Source organism: Chionomys nivalis, chromosome 1, assembly GCF_950005125.1.
Source record: "Chionomys nivalis chromosome 1, mChiNiv1.1, whole genome shotgun sequence".
In the NCBI taxonomy this organism is placed as follows: domain Eukaryota; kingdom Metazoa; phylum Chordata; class Mammalia; order Rodentia; family Cricetidae; genus Chionomys; species Chionomys nivalis.
In genome coordinates, this window is record NC_080086.1 from 62,104,726 (window position 1) to 62,124,806 (window position 20,081).

Here is a 20,081-nt window from a genome sequence, read left to right on the forward strand (position 1 = left end):
AACTTTATGGTTGGGGTCTCCACAATGTGAGGAATTGTATTAAGGAGTTGTAGAATTGGGAAGGTTGAGAACCACTGGCCTAGGATGAGGTCTCCACATCATTAGGGTTATGTCCTCAAAGTAATTTGCAGGACCTTAGTCTCTTCCTGTCATTCTTCTACATCCAGGCTATGAAACAAGTCTTTTTGTTGCTTTTTGCACCTGTCTTAGAGTATCTATTGCTGTGAAGAGATGCATGACCATGGCAACTCTTATAAAGGAAAACATTTAAATGGGGTAGCTCACTTACAGTTCAGAGGCTCATCCGTTTTCATCATGATGGAAGATGGTGGTGTGCAGGCAAACATGGTGCTAGAGAAGGAGATGCTACATGTTAATATGCAGGCAACAGGAAGTAGACTGAGTGTCACACTGAGCATGACTTGAGCATATGAGACCTCAAAGCTTGCTTCCACAGTGACACACTTCTTCCAACAAGGTCACACCTACACCAACAAAGTCACATCTCCTAATGGTGCCACTCCTTTTGGGGCTGTTTTCTTTCCAATCACCACAACACCCATTTGCTTCCACCTGGATAAACTACCACAGTCTCTATAGCAATTGTGCTAATTGATCGTGAACTGAAATCTACAAAACTATGAGCCTAACCTTTTTCTCTTTATAAATTGATTTTCTCAGATGTTTGTTAGGGTGACAGAAAACTGACTAGAATTGAGGGGAAATACTGCAATGGGAGTACAGTGGGCCAGGCACTGACAAGAATATCTGTGCCTTTTAGACGAGGACCAAAAAGAGAACAAAGGAAGGAAGGAAGGAAGGAAGGAAGGAAGGAAGGAAGGAAGGAAGGAAGGAAGGAAGAGAAAATATTGCAACTGCTAAAAGCTAGATGTCCCATAGGGATCCACAGATGCTGAACCTGAAGCTGCATGTTTACACATGTTTACACACACAAACACACACACACACACACCCCACATGCAGCAAAGGGAGACCTAAATGCAGGAAGCTGACCAAGAAACAAGTTTAAGCTTCAGAGCTCTTAGTGTTTGTTTGATAGATCAGTATATTTGCTAAATATTAACACTTGATTAATCATTTGGCAAACAGGTATTTTGAGATCAACTAAAGTCACCTAGGGATGAAATGCAGGATCTAAATTGGTCTCTGAACGCCAAGCTCTGATTTTTCACACAACCCCACTTCCTCTTGAAACAAATATAAAAGGTGAAATAAAATAGGCAACAAAGGAAATTAAAGAGGGCTTCAGCTGAAGCGAAGAAAGACCCCTTGGCTTCATCCTGACACCCTGTAAGGAAAGCTAAAAGTAGAAGTGGGAACAATTGTAGAAGGAGCTAAGTGGAGCTGGCCCATCAAGGGGTGTTTGTAGAAAGGAGAGGAGTTTCTTCAAACAACTGAAAATACGGTACTTGAAGATAGAGACACATGCAAGAACAAAGCTGCAGTGCTCTAAGGGACACTGAGGCAAGAGGATGATGAGCCGGAGGGCAGCAGCAGCTGCACAGTAAGTTCTTCCCTCAACAAAGACAAAAGGACAAAAAATCGCCAATATAATATTTATAGATTAAATACACAGAATAATGTCAATTCTTAAAACAATGGAATTTTCATACATGATACAATTAAATAAACCTTGAGGGCTTTATGTCAAGTTTAATAAATAAGTAACAAAAGGACAAATATTATATACTTCTGCATATAAGGTATTATAATAGGTTAATTCATACGGGCGGAAACTAGAATGGCGATGGCTGGTACTTGTGAGGAGAGAAGAACAGGAGTTACTTCCTAATGAGTACTTTGTTTGGCGTGAGTTTTAAAATGTGGACATGGAAATGATGGTGGCAGTTGTGTTGCTCAGCTTCCAGTTACTATAATGATCTATCAGAGATGATTAGTTTATAAAGAAAAAACGGTTATTTTATTTCAAGTGGGAGAGGTTGTTGAGTCCATTGTTTTGCACCTCTGGTAGGTGAACTGGATGGTAACGATGGGGAGCAGCAGAGCAAACAGCTTGATTCACACCGGAGCTCAAAAGACCATCTGAGGTCCTGTTCACTCCATCAGACACACCCTCCAGTGATCTAAGGACTTACCAGGTCATAGTGCCTCGCAACAGCATCACCCTGGGGCTCACATCTTCAACATGCTTCTGGGAGATACTCAGCGTCCAAACTGTAGTAGTTACACAGAATTGCTAACATTATTTAGGGACGCTAGATTGAACACTTAAAACAAATAAATGGTAAATTTTATGATATACATATTTTACCACAAGGATTTTTTTAAGGCAAAAGAAGAGTGTGCACCAGAGTGATACAACCCGAGAAAAACTCATCTCTATGACCCTGGCTTGGGGGGATGCTATAGTGTCTCATATACGACAAGCAAACCTTGAACTATGAAGCCAAAAGCCCCTTGCACTTCTGACCTCCTGTCATCACCTCTGGTGCTGGAACTACAGGAATGACCAACCACCCCCAGCTTGGTCCTGACCTTTAAGAGGAAGGATTCACACACAAGAGTCAAAGTTTCTAGAAACGGTGAAACAGCCAGGAGACAGATTCTCTCCTAGAAACATGTGCCCACTGACACCTTCATTTTAACCCATTGGGAAGACATTTTCCGATTCTGATCCCCAGAGCAGTGAAACGTTACGTGTAAGGTAGTATACCATACTGAAGCCATTTTGTTTTATTTTAAACTAGCTGACTTAATACTATTTCTTTACCCACAAAGTAAAGACTCTGAGAACACTTCTCAGGAGTAAGTTTCCCCTCAACTGAGAACAGAATTAATCTTTCCTTGGGACTCCCCCCCCAAAAAAAAATCAGAGCTGATTGCTCAGGTCCAATTGTCAGCTGTCATGAATAAAAATATAGAAAACCAAATCAAAACAATGAGTTGTTTCTAAATGTGAATTGGTCATGTGATATCTAGTACAAATTATACAAAAAAATAGAGGTTGTATGTCTGAGTTTTATAATTAACTGGTTCCTGTGTTTTATTTGGCAACCCTACCATAGGCCGTTCTCAATGAGATCACACAATGAGCACTTGTGTTTTGCAACGTTTAAAGACTAAGTGAAAGATTTGTCACCTTCAAAGATCCGACTTCCAAATTCTCTTTTAGAAGGTGTCTTTTTAGGCTCCTGACACACCTCGTCCCTAGCACAGGGTGTGCCACGGGGAGGCTCTGGCCTGGCATTGAGCGCCTGGACAGGCTGGGTGAGGAGTCGGCGCGGGAAGACCCCCGCGCAGGCGCAGAGCACTTGCTGGGTTGGGGTCTGCAGTGGAATGTGTATGGAATCGGCGCGGGAAGATCCCCCGCGCAAGCGCAGACTGCGGCGCCTAGCAGAGCTGCTTCCCGCGCAGAGACCGAGCACCTGTTACCTCGGGGTGGCCGCCAGCGACGTCCTTGTCCTCTCTGGGACGCTGCCTGTCCCCCCGCACCCCCTTCGCCCTGTCTATTTATAGTTCTTGTCCGCACTGGCCCATTTCGGGCAGTGTGATCAGTCAGGCTCGCCCGGCCGTGCCCTCGACCCCGCGGCGTGCCCAGTCACGGCGCCATCGCAGCGGAGCGAGCGGGGCCGGGCGGCAGCAAGTAAGTAGGGGCCCAGAGGGGACGCGCCCTCGGGTTGGCCGGCGAGGGTCAGCGGCCGCTGGGTCCCCCTGTGGCGTGATTCATTTGCGTGTTCTCCATGATGATGCCTTCCCCCCCACCCACCCATGACCCGTTCCGTCCCAGCTAGACGCTAAACGCCATCGCCATCGAGGTAAGGGCTCGCCTGCCTTCCTAGAGCTCCTTAATAATGCAGGGTTCGGTTCGTTTAAATTCAATCAGCGCTGAATGTATCCCTGGGCAACTCTTTTAACTTTAAAGCCAGGAATATAATTGCCCTGCATTTTCCCCACATGATTCTTAAGAGGAACTAATGAGCTATAATGCATATTAAAGCACTTGGGAAAGTAGAAAGAACTGCGAATGCAAAAACACTGCGAGCTCACCAAAGGAAAGAGAAAAGAAAGCGTGTTTGTCTTTATCATCTCTGTGACTCATTATTACACGCCTTGTATATGTTTGGGGGAGAATTACTAGTTTTAAACAAATCAGGAAAACCACAGCACTTTGGTGGTAAGCATTTTCAGAGCCAGCTCCGACCACGTTGGTAAATGTAGGATTGGGGAAAGGTGATGATGGCCGAAACAAACCCAGCAAGGGCGTATGACGCTGTAAACCAGGGGTCGCGAACTTAGATGGCTGTAAAATAGTCTACAAGGAGAGAGGAGAGCAAAGCAACGGACGATAAAGAATGGCTGACACCGAGTAAAGGTGAGCAGATAAGCCGTCTGAGGAGCTGCAGTTGGCTTTTCAGGTCACATGGGAATCAAGGGCCCGTTGCTGCCGTATCTTGCTTTTCCCCTAGAGATGTGGGAATGTTTCAGGTTTGTTTCTTGAAGCTGAAGAAAGTTCTGCTGCTTATTCCCCCAAATGAGGCCTCTGTCTTAGCAAATGATGGCTATGGGTTAATCTTGAGGGCGGGGCGAGATGTCGATGCCATAATGCAGCACATTTCATGGGAAGGGAAGAAAGTCTTCCGGGTGAATTTTATAGTTGGGCAAGAGGATAATAGCTTAAAGTTTAAAAGCATAACGTTTAAGCAAAGTAAAAAAAAAAATCTCCCAAACTGACATGCAAGATAGAAATGTACATGCAAGCTAGGAAGGGGGAGGGGCCGGCATGGTGGCACGTGCCTTTAATCCCGGCACTCAGGAGACAGGAAGGCAAGATCTCTGTGAATTAGAGTCCAGTGAAGATTACCTAGAAAGACTCTGTCTCAAAAAAATATCTGTAAGACATGGGGAGGGGGAGTGCAGTTATTAGGAAAGAACAAGTGCTAAAGAAAGCGTCAATCTGATCAAACTGCCAGGTGTCACCAGAGTCACATGAAATAGAGAAGTGAACGAAGCAAAGCCCTTTGCGTCAAGAAAGTGGTGTCTGAGCCGAATTTTGAAGAGCTGGACAAGGGCAGACACGGAGAACTGCACTATGAGTTAGAATTGCTAGCACTTTAACACTATAAAATATCTACAAGGAAGGAAAGTCAGGAAGTGAGGCCGGCAGTGGTGGGAGGAGCCAGATTACAGGGAACCCGCAATACTTGAATGAGTGGTGGTGAAAATTGGCCCTTGATAATTTTTTTTAAATGTGAAGTAATAATTTTCTTCATGGTCGCCACTGACTTTTAAAAGGCCTTCTTAATAAAGGATTTTGTTTTAAACATTGAAACTGGGACGTTATTTCCTGCCATAGTGTTGACATTTCTTGGTTTGTTAACTCAGGTCTATTGAAGGCAGTTTTGGGAAAATTAGATTTGGAGCCTGTCCTAGTCACTTTTCTGCTCTTCAGTCGTTTTGCTGTTGTTGTTGTTTTTAAAGTAAACAAAAAAGCAAAGCTTTGATGATGGTCATTTCTATCATGGCTGTAACCTATTCCCTGTTCCAATAAACACAAAACAATTCTGAATCTAGTAACTTCTCCCATCACACAGGTCAATGCTAAAGAAATTAACAAAGAAGTGAGGGATAGCCACAAGATTTCAAAGCTGTTGTCATTCAGACCAGATAGGAGGTTTTTGTATTTTCCCATCGCTCATAAATTGGGCTGCCTACACTTTGATATGTAAATTTACAATATATGAAAAATCATAATGTATCTATTATTTCTCTGCATATGACATATCAGATAATGTACAGACATCATTTTCAACACGGCTAAGGTTTTCAGAAACCATAAGTGATTAATATTAATACAGTCTTTTAAACACATTTCATGAAGTTTTCAATATATAAAAAGGGGCTTAAAGAACAATGAAGTGTGAATTGAGTCCTCACCATACAGCTAAGGAAATTAAACATTTATACAACTGAAACTCCTTGTCATTCTGTCCTGTTTGTCTCCCTTTTTTCCACACCCCATGAAGGCAACCACTCTCCTGAAGTCAGCACGTATAACTGCCTTCATTTCTTTATGTTCTGGTACTGCTGTACAGGTCCTTCAAAATACATAACATTTAACCTTTTTATTTGGGTGTTTTCAAATTTATGAAAAAATCCAAGAATAATATTAAAAATTCTGTTAATACACTTTACCAAATTTACAAACTATATTTATAATGTCAGAATATGTGATCTACACTTCTATATCAGAATAGCCTACTGTATTGTATATTTTAAACACATTAATAATATGCAGCATGTATTCTAGTCTTCATAACTATGTTTTTGATACATGAAGATCATGTTTATTAATTTTTCTGCTGTACAATATTCTTTTGAGTGAATATATTATAGTCTGCTAATGGATATTAAGTTGGTTTTTGCTATTTCAAACAGTGCTGCTATGAATTTTAATTACTTTACCTTCTACTAAAGATGGGGAATTTTCTTAGAAAGAAAAGCTTGGCCATTATCAATCATTCAGAAAAGGTGGCGACTGTAAAGGTAGAGGAAAAATGATAAAATCAAACATTGTGAAAGGAAACATTTAACTTTTGTAATTCATTCTTTGTGTCTTTACATCATGCCTCCTGATTCCCACCCATCTCCCTCCCCCAAAAAATAAAACAAAATAAAATTTAAGAGAAAAAAAGGGGGAGCTCATTATGGAAGCTAAAGTACAACACAGTGAGTCACAGTAAAACAGTGTCCACACATTTTTACATGCCCGCGTTCATTGCAAAGAATCATTGGTCTGATTCGAGGCCCCGATTCAAGGTCTCTGAAAGCAAAACATTTATGATGTAAAGAAATTGACATTTTCGCCCCCCATTAAATTTATAGCAGTGCATTTCTCTAAACTAAATATAATGGACTAGAGTGTAGCTGCATTTTGGATTTGCAGAGTAATTAGGCTTTATTCTTGTGATTTATATTTATCTTTGCTACTCATCTTTCTCCATTATTATGGGTGCTATTATTACAAATGCATCGGTTCAGTCTGCTGTAAATTGGAGCGGAGAATAACTCCCCATTGCCATCATTGAGAACAGTCACACAGTTTTGTTCTGCTGCTGAAAGGAGATTGCACTCTCTGCCCTCATTGTGAGGAAAAGTTGCTGTCAGCTCTCTCCATTATGGGCTGTGTCTGTATCCACAAGGGATTCGTGTATGCACTCAAATTATTTTTGTTTGAAAAATGTTTGTCCAGGTATGCCCTGCCTTCACTTTACCAGGTAGATTTTACAAAGATAATTACATGTATAACCTTATTTGTTTCTTCCAACTACTCTTACATAATTCTCAAAAGAAATCCCAGGTGAAGAAACTAGAATTTAAAGAGCTATGAAACATGCTCATAGTACTGGGATATGGCAGACGAAGACTCAGACCAAGGCCTCAGTAACCAAGCCCAAGTTCAGTCCCTAACTGTGGAGGTGTACTAAGTTTGCTGAGTCATTGTGATGATAAAAATCTACCTATTGTCCATTTGGGGTCTAAAGACTGGAAAAACGGCTTTGTTTATATGCTTTATCCTCATTGTTCAGATGAAGAAACCAAGATTTAGGAAAAGTTAAATCATTTTAAGACGACAGCAAGCAACTAGCTTAACTTCTGTCTGCCACACCAAAACCTCTGTCTCTTAAATGTAAAGAAACAACACTGAGAATATTTTTGAAGTGTGGTAGCTGATTTAACCGCCAGGCTACTTTTTTTTTTATTTCAACCAGCAAATTAATTTGATCTGTGAAGCCACAGCAATTAGAATACCTTTCAGAAGCCTATAAACAGCAATTAGAAGGAATAGGTACTTAGCAAATGTATATGTCCATTTAAAACATACATAGTAAATGATCCTTTAAAATGTTTGAAACTGTCGTTTCTGTTTTAAAGGAAATTGAAGGGTTTTGTTGTTATTTGTGTAAGCTAATGTTTGAGAAAGAGGAATCACAGCCAAATACACCATTTGTTCAAGAGAGTTTCTACAGGTATAGATAATATAGATATAGTTATGAACAAATAGTTGATATTTTCAAAGCAGACAACCAATTCCCAAAACTCTTGAGCTGAATTTAGGATAAGAAGTGGAGATTAGTCACCCAGACAGGATAGTGTCCTACTCACAGTCTTGAGAGTGGGTTTATTTATAGCTTTGGAGCAGTCGGCAACCTGCCACTTGTTTTTGCAAAGTCTATGAGCTAAGAACAGGTTTCATAATTTTAAATAGCTTTTAAAAGTCAAAAGAAGAATATTATTTCATGACACATGAAAATAGGGCATGTTAAATCTGTGAAATTCAAATTTCAGCATCCAAAATTCATTTTACTGGAACACGGTCGTGTTCCTTTGTTTATGTTTTTTTCCTCTGTGGCTGCTTTTGTGCCATAAGAGCAAAGTTGAGTGGTTGTGACAGAGCCCAGATGGCTTGCCTGGCATATTTATCATCTAGCCCTAGGTTTCCAGCCCTTGCACTAAAAGGAGTAGGGATGCAGACTTAGGGGTCAGATGGAATTGGGTTCACAGTTCAGTCTGTTTCCATGTATAATGCCTTGGCCATTTTACAAGAAGCCAATAGAAAAAAAGTAACTTACATGATTAGTGTTTTCTTTTTTTTCTCTCTTGAGACAAGGCATCACCGTGTAGTCTTGGCTTCTCCGAAACTCACCGTGTAGATAAGGCTGGCCTTGGACTCATAGAAATCCTCCGGCCTCTACCTCTGCCTAAGTGCTTGGATTAAAGGTGTATGCTACCATGCCCAGCCTGTGATTGGTGCTTTTTGTGAAGGAGGAGTAAGAATACAAGATTCTGATGGTTCTCCTCAACAATATGGTATCTGAAAATATAAGACTACAACTCACTGATGTACATAATTACAGCTACCTTGGGCCGCTTTTCTCAACGTTTCTTCAAATGCCGTTTATACAAGTAAAGGTTCTAGATTACAAATGATATCATTCTTAATTCAAATCAGCTTTAACTGCCTCCAAACCGTAAACTGTTGATAATGCATTTTCAAACCCAAATTGCTCTGAATACTCTGCCTCCTTCCCTGGGTTTGCTTTGTCCTGATGCTGGCTCCCAGGAACATGGCTGCAACGGTGTCAAACATATGGGCCTCCCAGCCATGGAGCCAAGACTCGAAGTTCATTGCTATAGCCACCCTTGGGTGTCATGCCTGTCCTTGAACCAGTAATATTAGTAAGGGATGTAGGGGCCTATCTTTTCTAGGAAGGTGGGTCAGATACTAAGGGAAGATCAACATCATCCACCATAAAATCTATAAGATATTACCAGGAGAGCTGGCTCAGCAACTAAGGGGACTGGCTGCTCTTCTGGAGGACCTAGGTTTGATTCCCAGTATGGTGGCTTACAACTGTCTATAACTCCAGTTCCAGGAGATCAGACAACTTTTGCCTGGCCTCTGTAGGTACCAGATTTACATGGTGCACAATTATACATGCAAACAAAACATCTATACACATAAAATAAAAATAATAAAAAAATTTTAAATGCCACCTATATTTATGAACAAACATAGACCAATTACTTACTTAACTTGAACTTCATTTTTTAATCTCAATAGCCAAAATGTAGCACCAAAAAGTCCATCAGGTAGAGTTTGGCTCCTATCCTACATATGTGAAATCATAGGATTATAATCATAATCTTTGGGTCTCAAGCACAGTGTTCTAATATTATCAAGATCAGCATTCTAGGAACTGACCAAACTGCCTATGGTGTGTTAGATCAAGGTCACCTTGTTTGGAAGATGCACTTGGCCTTCTGACATCATGAGCACTGGTATGCTTTGATGGCTTCTTATACATCAATACAAATAAAATACTAGGTTTGTAAAAAAAAAAATTACTTCCTAAGCAAGGTGGTGGTGGCACATGCCTTTGATCCCAGCACTCCAGAGGCAGGCAGATCTCAGCTGAAGGCCAGCCTGCAGATCAAGTTCCAGTACATCCAGGGCTTCTCAGAAAAAATGCTGCCTCAAAAAACAAAAACAGAAGAGAAGGTACTCCCTTAAAATAAGGTTTCTGTTCTGTCCATGGTAAGGAGCTTGCCTATCACTCAGAATTCAGGTTCAATTCTGAGATCTGAACAGCAGTAAAATAGCTTGGGTTCTTTTTAGCTCCAACTATAGTGTTTATGTATAAAGTGATGTGATGATGTGTCAGGACACCTATGTAAGAATGAATTGGGCTAGTCATCGTGTGAAGAGGATTCATATATATATAACAGTCTCTTAATTGCCCATAATTGTATAAAAAAATAAATAAATCAGGGGTTTGCTTTTAACCAGAAAACCATCTCCAAGTAAGCTTTAAGCTTTATGGAAGTAAACCAGAAAAGCAATGCCAGAATGTCCAGCAGGTAGAACTCTTTGGCAGTCTTAGTTCTTAGTTCGGATGGTTGTTATGTCACAGGCTCTCGCAGTGCCTGTTGGGTCTTTATAACTCCTTACTATGTATAAATCACTTGCTTATTGAAGTGAATTTTAAATCAACACTCAGAAAGTAAGAAAAAGGCAATCTTCCATGAAATGTCTAATTCTTTACAAGACTATAGAAATTTGGGGACTCACTACGCTTTCTATTTGAAAACTATTCCTGTTCGTATAACCCCACATTTCTTTCTTAAGCATCAACTCTGCTGCCGTCACTATTCATTGTCACTGCCTGTAGCTTTGTAGTCAAGTGAGACTAGAAAAAGATATAGAGACTAGGACCCTCTCCTCACAAGAGCTCCTGGCTCTGAGAAAGTCTTTCTTTAAATCAAAGCAGCTAATTAACTTCCTTGAAACCTCATGTTTGCATCGCCTGGGGAAGGCGAAGGTGACACCACCAGCTTAGAGACTTTTAATTAGACTAGGGCTTTTAAAGGCAAGAAGCAATTCAGTCTGTGCCACTGTGAAACAGGGAACAAAGAAAAGCTGGGCAATGAAGGAAGACACATTTAGTTTTAAGTTTTAAATACCAGGAATTCAGAGACCAGCAGCCATTGGCTTGTATTTTAAAACTCAGCAGGAATGAAATTTTCATTACCTACCAGTCTGAATAATTTTTCCCATCCGAGTATGGACCTAATTTCAAGTCATTCCACTTTCAGGGTCCTAGTCTTATGGACTAGTCATTACACACTGGTTGTGTGTTGTGGAGGGTTGAGTGTAACACTGCATCTCTTTAGAAATGATATTAACAGATCTGTAGCCTCAGCCCATAGGGTGACCCATTTGATAACCAGAAATGGAATCGCAAAATTTGCTTATCTTTTTACTTTCCTCCTTCACTCTGAGATTCTCCAGTCCTAGAAGAAAATCCCACTGCTGATTAGTAGCTATTGCAGTAGCAGTTAATAATTGATGATTTACACATCAAAGTCTTTTTAGACACGAAGTAGTTGTCTTAAATTGCTCTGCTCAGAATGTATAATATTTATTTATAAATGCTTCTTAGTATTACTGCTATGCATTAAGTATAAAGAAAGTTTTTTTCTTAGACAAAACCTGCTTTTTTTCTTACCCTCAGGACGGTTGCATGGCATCTCTGTTGATTTGTGAGTAATCAGAAATGCAAATAGCCCCTGAGGAATCAAGCTAAACTGAAAGAAACATTACTTACAAACTTCAAGGAGTGTATCATGGAGTACCAGACTGAGGGAAAGGAGAAGCACCAGCATAGCTTGAATTTACTAGATAAAATTAAGAATATGAAAGAATTAGAAGAAATGATTGATGTAGTGCTCATAGCAGAAGAGGAGAAATTTCCCTGCCACAGACTGGTCCTCGCTGCATTTAGTCCTTACTTCAAGGCTATGTTCACCTGTGGACTACTCGAGTGCACTCAGAGGGAGGTCGTACTCTATGACATCACAGCAGAAAGTGTGTCAGTGATACTAACCTACATGTACAGTGCAGTTCTGGACATCAACAATGCCAATGTACAGACCGTAGCAATGGCTGCCTATTTCATGCAGATGGAAGAAGTCTTTAGTGTGTGCCAAAAATATATGATGGACCACATGGATGCCTCCAACTGCATAGGAATCTATTATTTTGCAAAACAAATAGGAGCAGAAGATTTATCTGATCAGTCAAAGAAGTATTTATATCAGCACTTTGCTGAGGTAAGCCTACATGGAGAAATACTAGACATCGAAGCTCACCAGCTTCTGGCACTTATTAAGTCCGATGATTTGAATATATCCAGAGAAGAGAGCATTCTGGACTTGGTTCTGAGATGGGTAAATCATAACCAAGCACTGCGTACAGAGCATCTCGTTGAACTTTTGAAGCAAGTCAGACTGGAACTTATAAATGCTTCTTTTCTAAGACAGGCCCTAAGAAGGAACACGATGCTCCTTTGTGACAGTAGTTGCATCGACATGATCCAGAATGCATTCAAAGCCATCAAGACGCCCCAGCAGCACTCCCCTAATCTTCGCTATGGCATGGAGACCACCAGCCTGCTGCTTTGCATTGGGAACAATTCTTCTGGAATCAGATCACGGCACAGGAACTATGGGGATGCCAGCTTCTGTTATGACCCCGTGTCACGGAAAACCTATTTTATTTCATCCCCTAAGTATGGGGAGGGTTTAGGAACAGTATGCACTGGGGTGGTCATGGAAAACAATGCTATAATTGTGGCTGGAGAAGCAACTGCCTCTAGGCTCTCTAGACAAAAGAGCAAGAATATTGAAATTTATAGGTTTGTATCTCATAGCACCTTTTGTATTTTTGGTTTAGTTTTGTTAAGATAAGGTCTCATTATGCAGCCATGACTGGCCTGGAACTCTCTGTGTAGACCAGGCTGGAACTCACAGAAATCCACCTGCCTCTGGCTCTGCCTCCTCAGCAATCTTTATATGTTTTTTAAATCTTGTTTTGACATTAGCAGTTGAAGAAGTACTGCTGAGGGGTCACATTTTAAATTAGATATAATAAATATTCTAGTATAAGTCTCTCATAAAAAATAATATACAGAACATCATATTATATATCCACAATATCGATATAGCATTATATTTATAATGAAGTCATTCATATTTTGAAATTATTTTTCTTTTGTTTTTTGTTATTGTTTTTGTTTGGCTGCTTTTAGGCAGTGCTAAGAATCAAACTCATAGCTTTGGCCATGCTGGGTAAGTGCTCTCTCACTGAGCTCCACCCACAGCCTGCCTTTTCCATTAATTGTCAAGACATAAATGAATTTTTACTGACTTAAATATGTCTATGTTATGATACAATTGTATTTTTCAGTTTGGACCTAATTATCTGTATGATCAGGCATAATATATAGTATGTAACAATAGCAAGAAAATTTTGTTTATATAAACTCTTTTCAATTGATTTTTTTAGTGTTATTATTTAGAGTAGTAAGTAAATTTTTTAATGTGGGGTCTTATGTATCCTAGGTTGAGCTAAAATTCACTGTGTAGCTAAGGATAATCTTGAACTTATGATCATCCTGCCTACAGTAGTGCTGGGATGTCCAGTTTATGTGTTGGGGATTGGACCTGGGGCTTCCCTCATTCTAGGCAAACACTATACCAACTGAACAAGGGATCTTGCTATGTAACCCAAAATAACTTCCAACTCCTACTTCCTTCACCTTCATGAGTGCTGAGATTATAAGCATGTGACACCTCACCTGCTAGGACCTTTTCCTTAACTAGAAAGTTTTCATTCTTGCCCTCAATTTGTGAATCTTTCCTAAACCTTCAGCATTACTGAACTTTTGAAGAACCTTCAGTGATAGTAAGAGAAACAAGAACACCTGCTTAGATGTAGTTATATAGAAGCTTAGCTACATAGTTACGTAGATACCTGCTTAGACTTAGATACACAAGTCTGTATCTTATTTGTGAAAACATTTAATTTATGATGTTTGTGTTTCTGAATGCTTACTGTTTCACTACATGAGTATGAAATATGCACATAGAGTAGGTACTAAAAGCTGTAACTTTCCGTCAGGATCCTTCCCTTCTTGTCAGGGTTTATTCAGATTTTTCAGTAATTCTTTGTGACAGTAAAGATGGAACAAAGAAGGAACTTAGAAGTCTACCATTTCTCCTCACTTATTAGCACTACACATCTGTCTTGAGCCTTTCCTGTCTCTTTTACACAGTCATGGTTTAAAGATTGTGTCTGATCTCACCTAGTGGTGACAGATTACAGAGTCCTGGATAAACGGTCTGGATCCACACCCATGGTGGCCAAGCATGTCACAGGCTACAGGAGCATCCTTCCTCAGAATTGTCAGCAGACTGCAAAGTGAATATGAAGGCCTTACAGGAGGAATCGGCTCTGACCTTCCGGGCAGGATTCTTGCAGTTCTGTTTCCTGGTATGGCACATGCTTTGTGCTGGTGCTCTTTCTATCTTGGGATCTTAATTAAAGAGCCTTGGGCTCTTCAGATATCTCTTTTCTTCCTCATGAAGACCATCTACTGGTCTCTCAACAGAAATTACTGCTAATAAGCATCAGCCCTGGTTGTGTGTGTGTGTGTTCTGTTCTGAGCCTTAGACATCTTTCATTTTCACTCTAAGAGCCCCCTTCCTTTCTTGCAGTGATCTAACTGCATGCACCATCATTTCCTTTTTAACTGTCTTAGACTCAGCCAGGCACCTAACACCAAACAGCTCCTCCATATTGGTCAGAATTAGAGTAAAAGCACCTTTACCTTTGATGTAAAGTGGTCAGAAAGAAGAGTCGTCAGGTTATCAGAAGCATTGCTTTGTGCTTAGATGAGACAGACTCCCTCATAATTAGTTACCACAGTGGACTCTAGAAAGCACTGACCATCCTGTCTCCCTAAGATCTTTGTCTCACAAGACTCTTAATCTAGCATCACTACAGGCAAATTTGGTGCCAATTTTGTGCTAAAAAGAGGAAATCAAGTGTCCTATGGTGTATCCCTGCAATATTATTTTATAATAACTCTTTCATGGGCTCAGTGGTTAAGAGCATTGCCTGCTCTTCCAGAGGTCCTGAGTTCAATTCCCGGCAACCACATGGTGGCTCACAACCATCTGTAAAGAGGTCTGGTGCCCTCTTCTAGCCTGCAGATATGCACACAGACAGAATATTGTATACATAATAAATAAATAAATATTAAAAAATGATAATTTTAGTATCATTGCTTCTTATCACTTTAATCGTTGCCCAGATGTTCTTCTAGACTGCCTGTGTTGTACAGTTCTTAGATGTCTGTACATCCAGGCAGGTGTATTTCTTCTTGAGTTAAAGTGTGAAATAGACAACACCCTAGTAGGCCAGTTCTTTCCATCTTCTTTCTTTATCTTCCCATTTTGGCATATAAAATAAATGAACATGTATTTATTTATTTTTATTTTTATTTTGAGACAGGGTTTCTCAGTGTAATTCTGGCTGTTCTGGAACTCACTCTGCAGAGCAAGCTGGCCTTGAACTCAGATCCTCCTGCCTCTGCCTCCCGAGTGTTGGGATTAAAGGCATGTGCCATGACCGCGGGGTCCCAGTAAGTGAGCACGTAAGTGGCATCTTTAAACTATCAACCTGTTGGCACTGAATGCTCTTATGACTGTTACTTCCTTTTTCTTATGTCATAGCTACTTCCTAGCCACAAGTTTTATAGTTTTATCTGAGCATTTTATCTCCCCATTTTTAGTTCCAAATGTTAAAACAAAAGTCAGATTAGCAAGTTATTTAGAAAACCATCCTCGACCTTCATGGTACCAATTTCATCCTATCATGCTTTCTTAAACTATGCCTCAAAAAACCCAAACCCATTTTTGGTTCTTTTACATAGTCACTTAGTTTGCTTTTCTTCAGCATATTGATGATATCTTCCTTACCTTTGAAAACTCATAAATTAAAAATTGGTGAAAATATTCCTTGTGATTCCAGGAACTCTGACTTCCTTTTTAGAATTACATAGAAGACAGCCGCTGGAAGGTTTGAGAAATCTCTGCATCCGAATGTGACAAGCCACGCATGCCTCTATGAAAGGAATATGCCTTTCAACTTTCCTGTCAAGCCTGAAGCAGAATGTTCTCTGAGGAATGTGAGAGTTGGCCCAGAACAAGTGGGAGAAACTCGGATTAGATGACTAACTGTACAATGTTCCTTAAAAACTGAGCTCTGTACAAAGCACACATAAGATCCTGGCTTGATCTTGTTTCCAAGCAAAACACCTGTTTTCTTATTCTCTGTGTTCCTGGGCTTTGTGCTTTTGTTCCATGTACAATGGACATTTCTAAATGTGTCTGAGATATTTAATTTCAGATATCTTATCCCACTCTCCCTATGTGTATTTTTATCTTTCTCATACCAAATGTCTCAAATTACAATTGGAAAAATACATTTACAAGCCAAGCTTGGTGGCACACATCTATAACCAACCATTTGAGAGGCAGAGGCAGGAGGATGGCAAGTTCCAGGCCAGCTTGGGCTACCTTAGATTTTATTTTATTTTTAAAAAGACCTACAGTTATCATGAAGCAAGACAAAAGACAGCCATGAACTAGTACACTCGAGTCCTTATAACATACCTACCAATCAGTTACTGTTTGGGGTTTCAGAAGGCATTGACAGACATCTGAGGACCAACATCTCTTAAGATTCTTCTTAAACAGATAGTATATGTGAAGGAAATTACCCAAATAACCATATTTAGTAGATGAAAATAGATGTAAGATGCCAAACAGACATCTGTAGATGGGTTTTTAGCACAATGCTCTTGATCCAGTTTTAAACCAAAACTATAACTTAAATAGTGGCTAGGCAAGGTGATGCTCACCTCAGTACTTGAGAGGCTGACAGCACCTGGTCTATGACTAAGACCAGCCCGGTCCATAGCCAGGGCTACACAGAGAGACCTCGTCTTTAAAAAATTCTACCTATGTACAATTTACAGCTAGAAGTTCTAAACTGAGATACTTTTTAGATTCTCTGCCTAAAACCATTAATTCTTTAATGTTTCACTAAAATGCTATTTATTATCTAAATATTCAGGGTATTTTGTATCTTTGTTTCTTTATTCATTTATGTTAAAGTTAAAAACTGATTTTCTGAAAGATTTTCCTATTCCTGCTTTTCTTTCCCAGAATCAGGAAATGTTAAAAACTAGTCTGGGGTAAGGTATACTCACTCTTTCTACTTGTCTATTTTTCTTGTAATTCTCCAGGGAGATGAAGAATATATTTCAGCATATTATGTCTTATTCGTTGATCATTGGAGAAAAAGAAAGCAAATATGTATTACTGTCTTGTGTTAATGATCTGTTTCTCCTCCAATTAGAAGAGCCAGGTCATATTGTTTTGTGTTGGAAAAAAAAAAAAAAAGCTTAAATGTGTTTCTTGGGTGAGTTGTTGCCATGGTAACTCTAATCCTGGTTCTCTCTCTTCTCTCTCTCTCTCTCTCTCTCTCTCTCTCTCTCTGTGTGTGTGTGTGTGTGTGTGTGTGTGTGTGTGTTAACTTGCAGGTATCATGATAGAGGAAACCAGTTTTGGGAAAAGTTATGCACGGCTGAATTTCGAGAGCTCTACGCCCTGGGTAGCATCCATAATGATGTCTATGTCATAGGAGGACAGATGAAGATTAAAAATCAGTACCTCATCACAAACTGTGTTGATAAGTACTCCATAGATCAAGACAACTGGAAACGAGTGTCTCCCCTTCCACTGCAGTTGGCTTGTCACGCTGCGGTGACAGTGAACAATAAACTGTATGTCATCGGAGGCTGGACCCCTCAGGTTAAGAAATTCCTTGCATATCTACCTAGTGTGACTGGCTTTTCTGAAAAATGTATCAGATGTTGAGTACTAAAAGATTATGGCTTACATTTTGGCAAAATGCTTTTTACACCGTATAATATAAACTTAAGTCTTGAAATTGTCAAAGCAGTTTTAGAAGTTGATTTTTAAATGTGTTATTTATACACATGGGTGCATTTAGTACTCATGCTATGCTATGGACTTCATAATTCTTCCCCTACTGGCTGATTGGAAAAGATCCCTCTGCCAAGGGGTAGCTGTGGTGAGCATCTAAGTAGTGGTACAGCTGGATCCTCATTCCAGTCTTGCTGTCTGATGGCTGTGGGGCCAGGGGCCAGTCACTCGTAGGATTCTTTTTTTTTTTTTTGGATATTAAATCTTTTTTTTATTATTATTATTATTATTTTTGTTGTTGAAAAAATTTCCGCCTCCTCCCCACCTCCCATTTCTGCAGGGGCTAGGGAAATGTTTCGGTTGGGAAGATGTTCGTTGTGCACACATGAGAACCTGATTCCTAGCACCCATGTGAATGCCTGTAATCCCAGCACTGAGGAAATAGAGACAGAAGGATCCCTGGGGCATGCTAGCTAGCCAGTCTAGTCAAATTATCAAACTCCAGATTTGATGAGCTACCTTGTCTCAAAAACACAAGATAAACCTTCCTGGGGAACACCTGGGCTTAACATCTGCATATGTACATGTACGTGAAAACCCCCATTCACCATGGGTAAGTACAAATGTATGTGGGAATACACAGAGACACATACACACAGGGTCTTACTGTAAATGGAAAATCAGAATATTGATTCTGTCATGGCACCATGATTTCCAAGAAAGTATGTGTGACTGTAAATACCAAGTGTCCTTTCTGGGCATCAGCAATATCAGCAGAATGCTGTTGATATTGAAGCCCAGAGAAGTGATGGCAAGCCAGTAGAGATGTCAACAGTGTGACCACAGTGGCCCTGTGTCCTTCAAGGTCTTCCTGGGTCTTTGGCATTTACGGTGGTGTCTTTTCAGCTGTCCTCTGCTCTTGCCTTCTTGTTTTCCAATGCAGATTCCTCTCCTTGGCTGTCCCTGTGACATAAATTTACTTTTCCTGTATTTTTTCTTATTTTACCAAATTTGCCTCATGATGAAACACATGCTTTTGCATTCCCTCCATAAGCCTGAAAAACTTTATTATACTTTATATGTTTCTATTTGTGCTATAGATCAAACAGTACAGATTTCATCACAGTGGTAGCTAGAACCTGACATTATCTATAGTTATATTTTCTAAAACTATTCACCTTCACAGTGAATTTGCATGAACAATCCCTCAAAACAATTTGGAAGCTCTGCTTTACTACTGTGCAGATTAAATGCCTAAAACTGAAGGAAAGTAAGCAATAAAGACAATGTTTGCTAATTTGTAGTCTCTAAATGAGTAATGTATAATGAGACAATCTCACTGAGCTTCAGGTACAGCATGTGAAACTGGGCTTTGAGTGCCCATGGTGTCAGCATTTCCATCATTTTAAAGGCCTAGACTAAAGGGAAGTGCATGTAACATTCCTAAGGGTGGCAATTATTTCTCTGTTGAAAACTTGGACTCAAAAGAGAGATACATAAATTCTTAACTCAGAGTTGTTATAAAGTTCCAGATATTATAAAAATAACATTATTTTACCTGAAGTTTACAGGTGGAAGCTGCTTGTATCTATGTAAGAAGAAAATTTTTCAATTTTTACTATCTAGTCACTAAATAAATATACAAATATATAACATACGTGAATATGTAACCATAACTTCAAGTAATTTATGCTAATCCTATTATCTTGAAAACTGAAATCAGGTTATTTACATATAACTCTTCTAATTACTAACACAGTAAAAATGTTTTGAATTTTTTATAGATTAGAAAAATATAAAGAAAATGTCTTATGAATTATTAAAATTAGTTCTTCATGAGTATCATTAAAATTCACAACTATGAAGTTTGTTAAGGTTAGGGTTTCCTTTACACACTGTTCAAGAAAGCAACTTTGCTTTTTTTTAAATTTTGTAGTTGCTTCATTTTTTGGTGTCTAAGTGTGAAAATCACCGATTGCTGTAAACCAACACGTTAGCCCATTGTACATATAAATCCCTCTGATATTGACAGAGTACTTACAACCTCAAGTCTCAGGACTTGGGAAGTCTGAGTCTGGGTGAGACAATTAACCTCCATTCATCTCCTCCGCTGTCTGTTTTGATTAATTGTGTCTACATGCTCACAAAGGCCTCTAAGTGGTCTGTTGTTACATTTGCTGTCA

At 39.6% G+C, this 20,081-nt stretch overlaps 1 protein-coding gene across 3 annotated transcripts in view; it reads left to right on the plus strand.

Moving 5' to 3' along the window:
- The first annotated feature begins 3,518 nt into the window (after positions 1–3,518).
- Kbtbd12 (kelch repeat and BTB domain containing 12) overlaps positions 3,519–20,081 on the plus strand; it is a 77,484-nt gene continuing 60,921 nt past the window's right edge. For 2 of the 3 annotated variants that reach the window (XM_057758795.1, XM_057760267.1), the window contains exons 1-3: positions 3,538–3,797; positions 11,556–12,737; positions 17,493–17,763. In XM_057758795.1, the coding sequence (XP_057614778.1) occupies positions 11,668–12,737; positions 17,493–17,763 (1,341 nt within the window). In that variant the 5' untranslated portion in view covers positions 3,538–3,797; positions 11,556–11,667. Of the gene's footprint in view, positions 3,798–11,555; positions 12,738–17,492; positions 17,764–20,081 lie in introns of all 3 variants that reach the window. The other variant, XM_057759548.1, reaches the window with a different exon arrangement.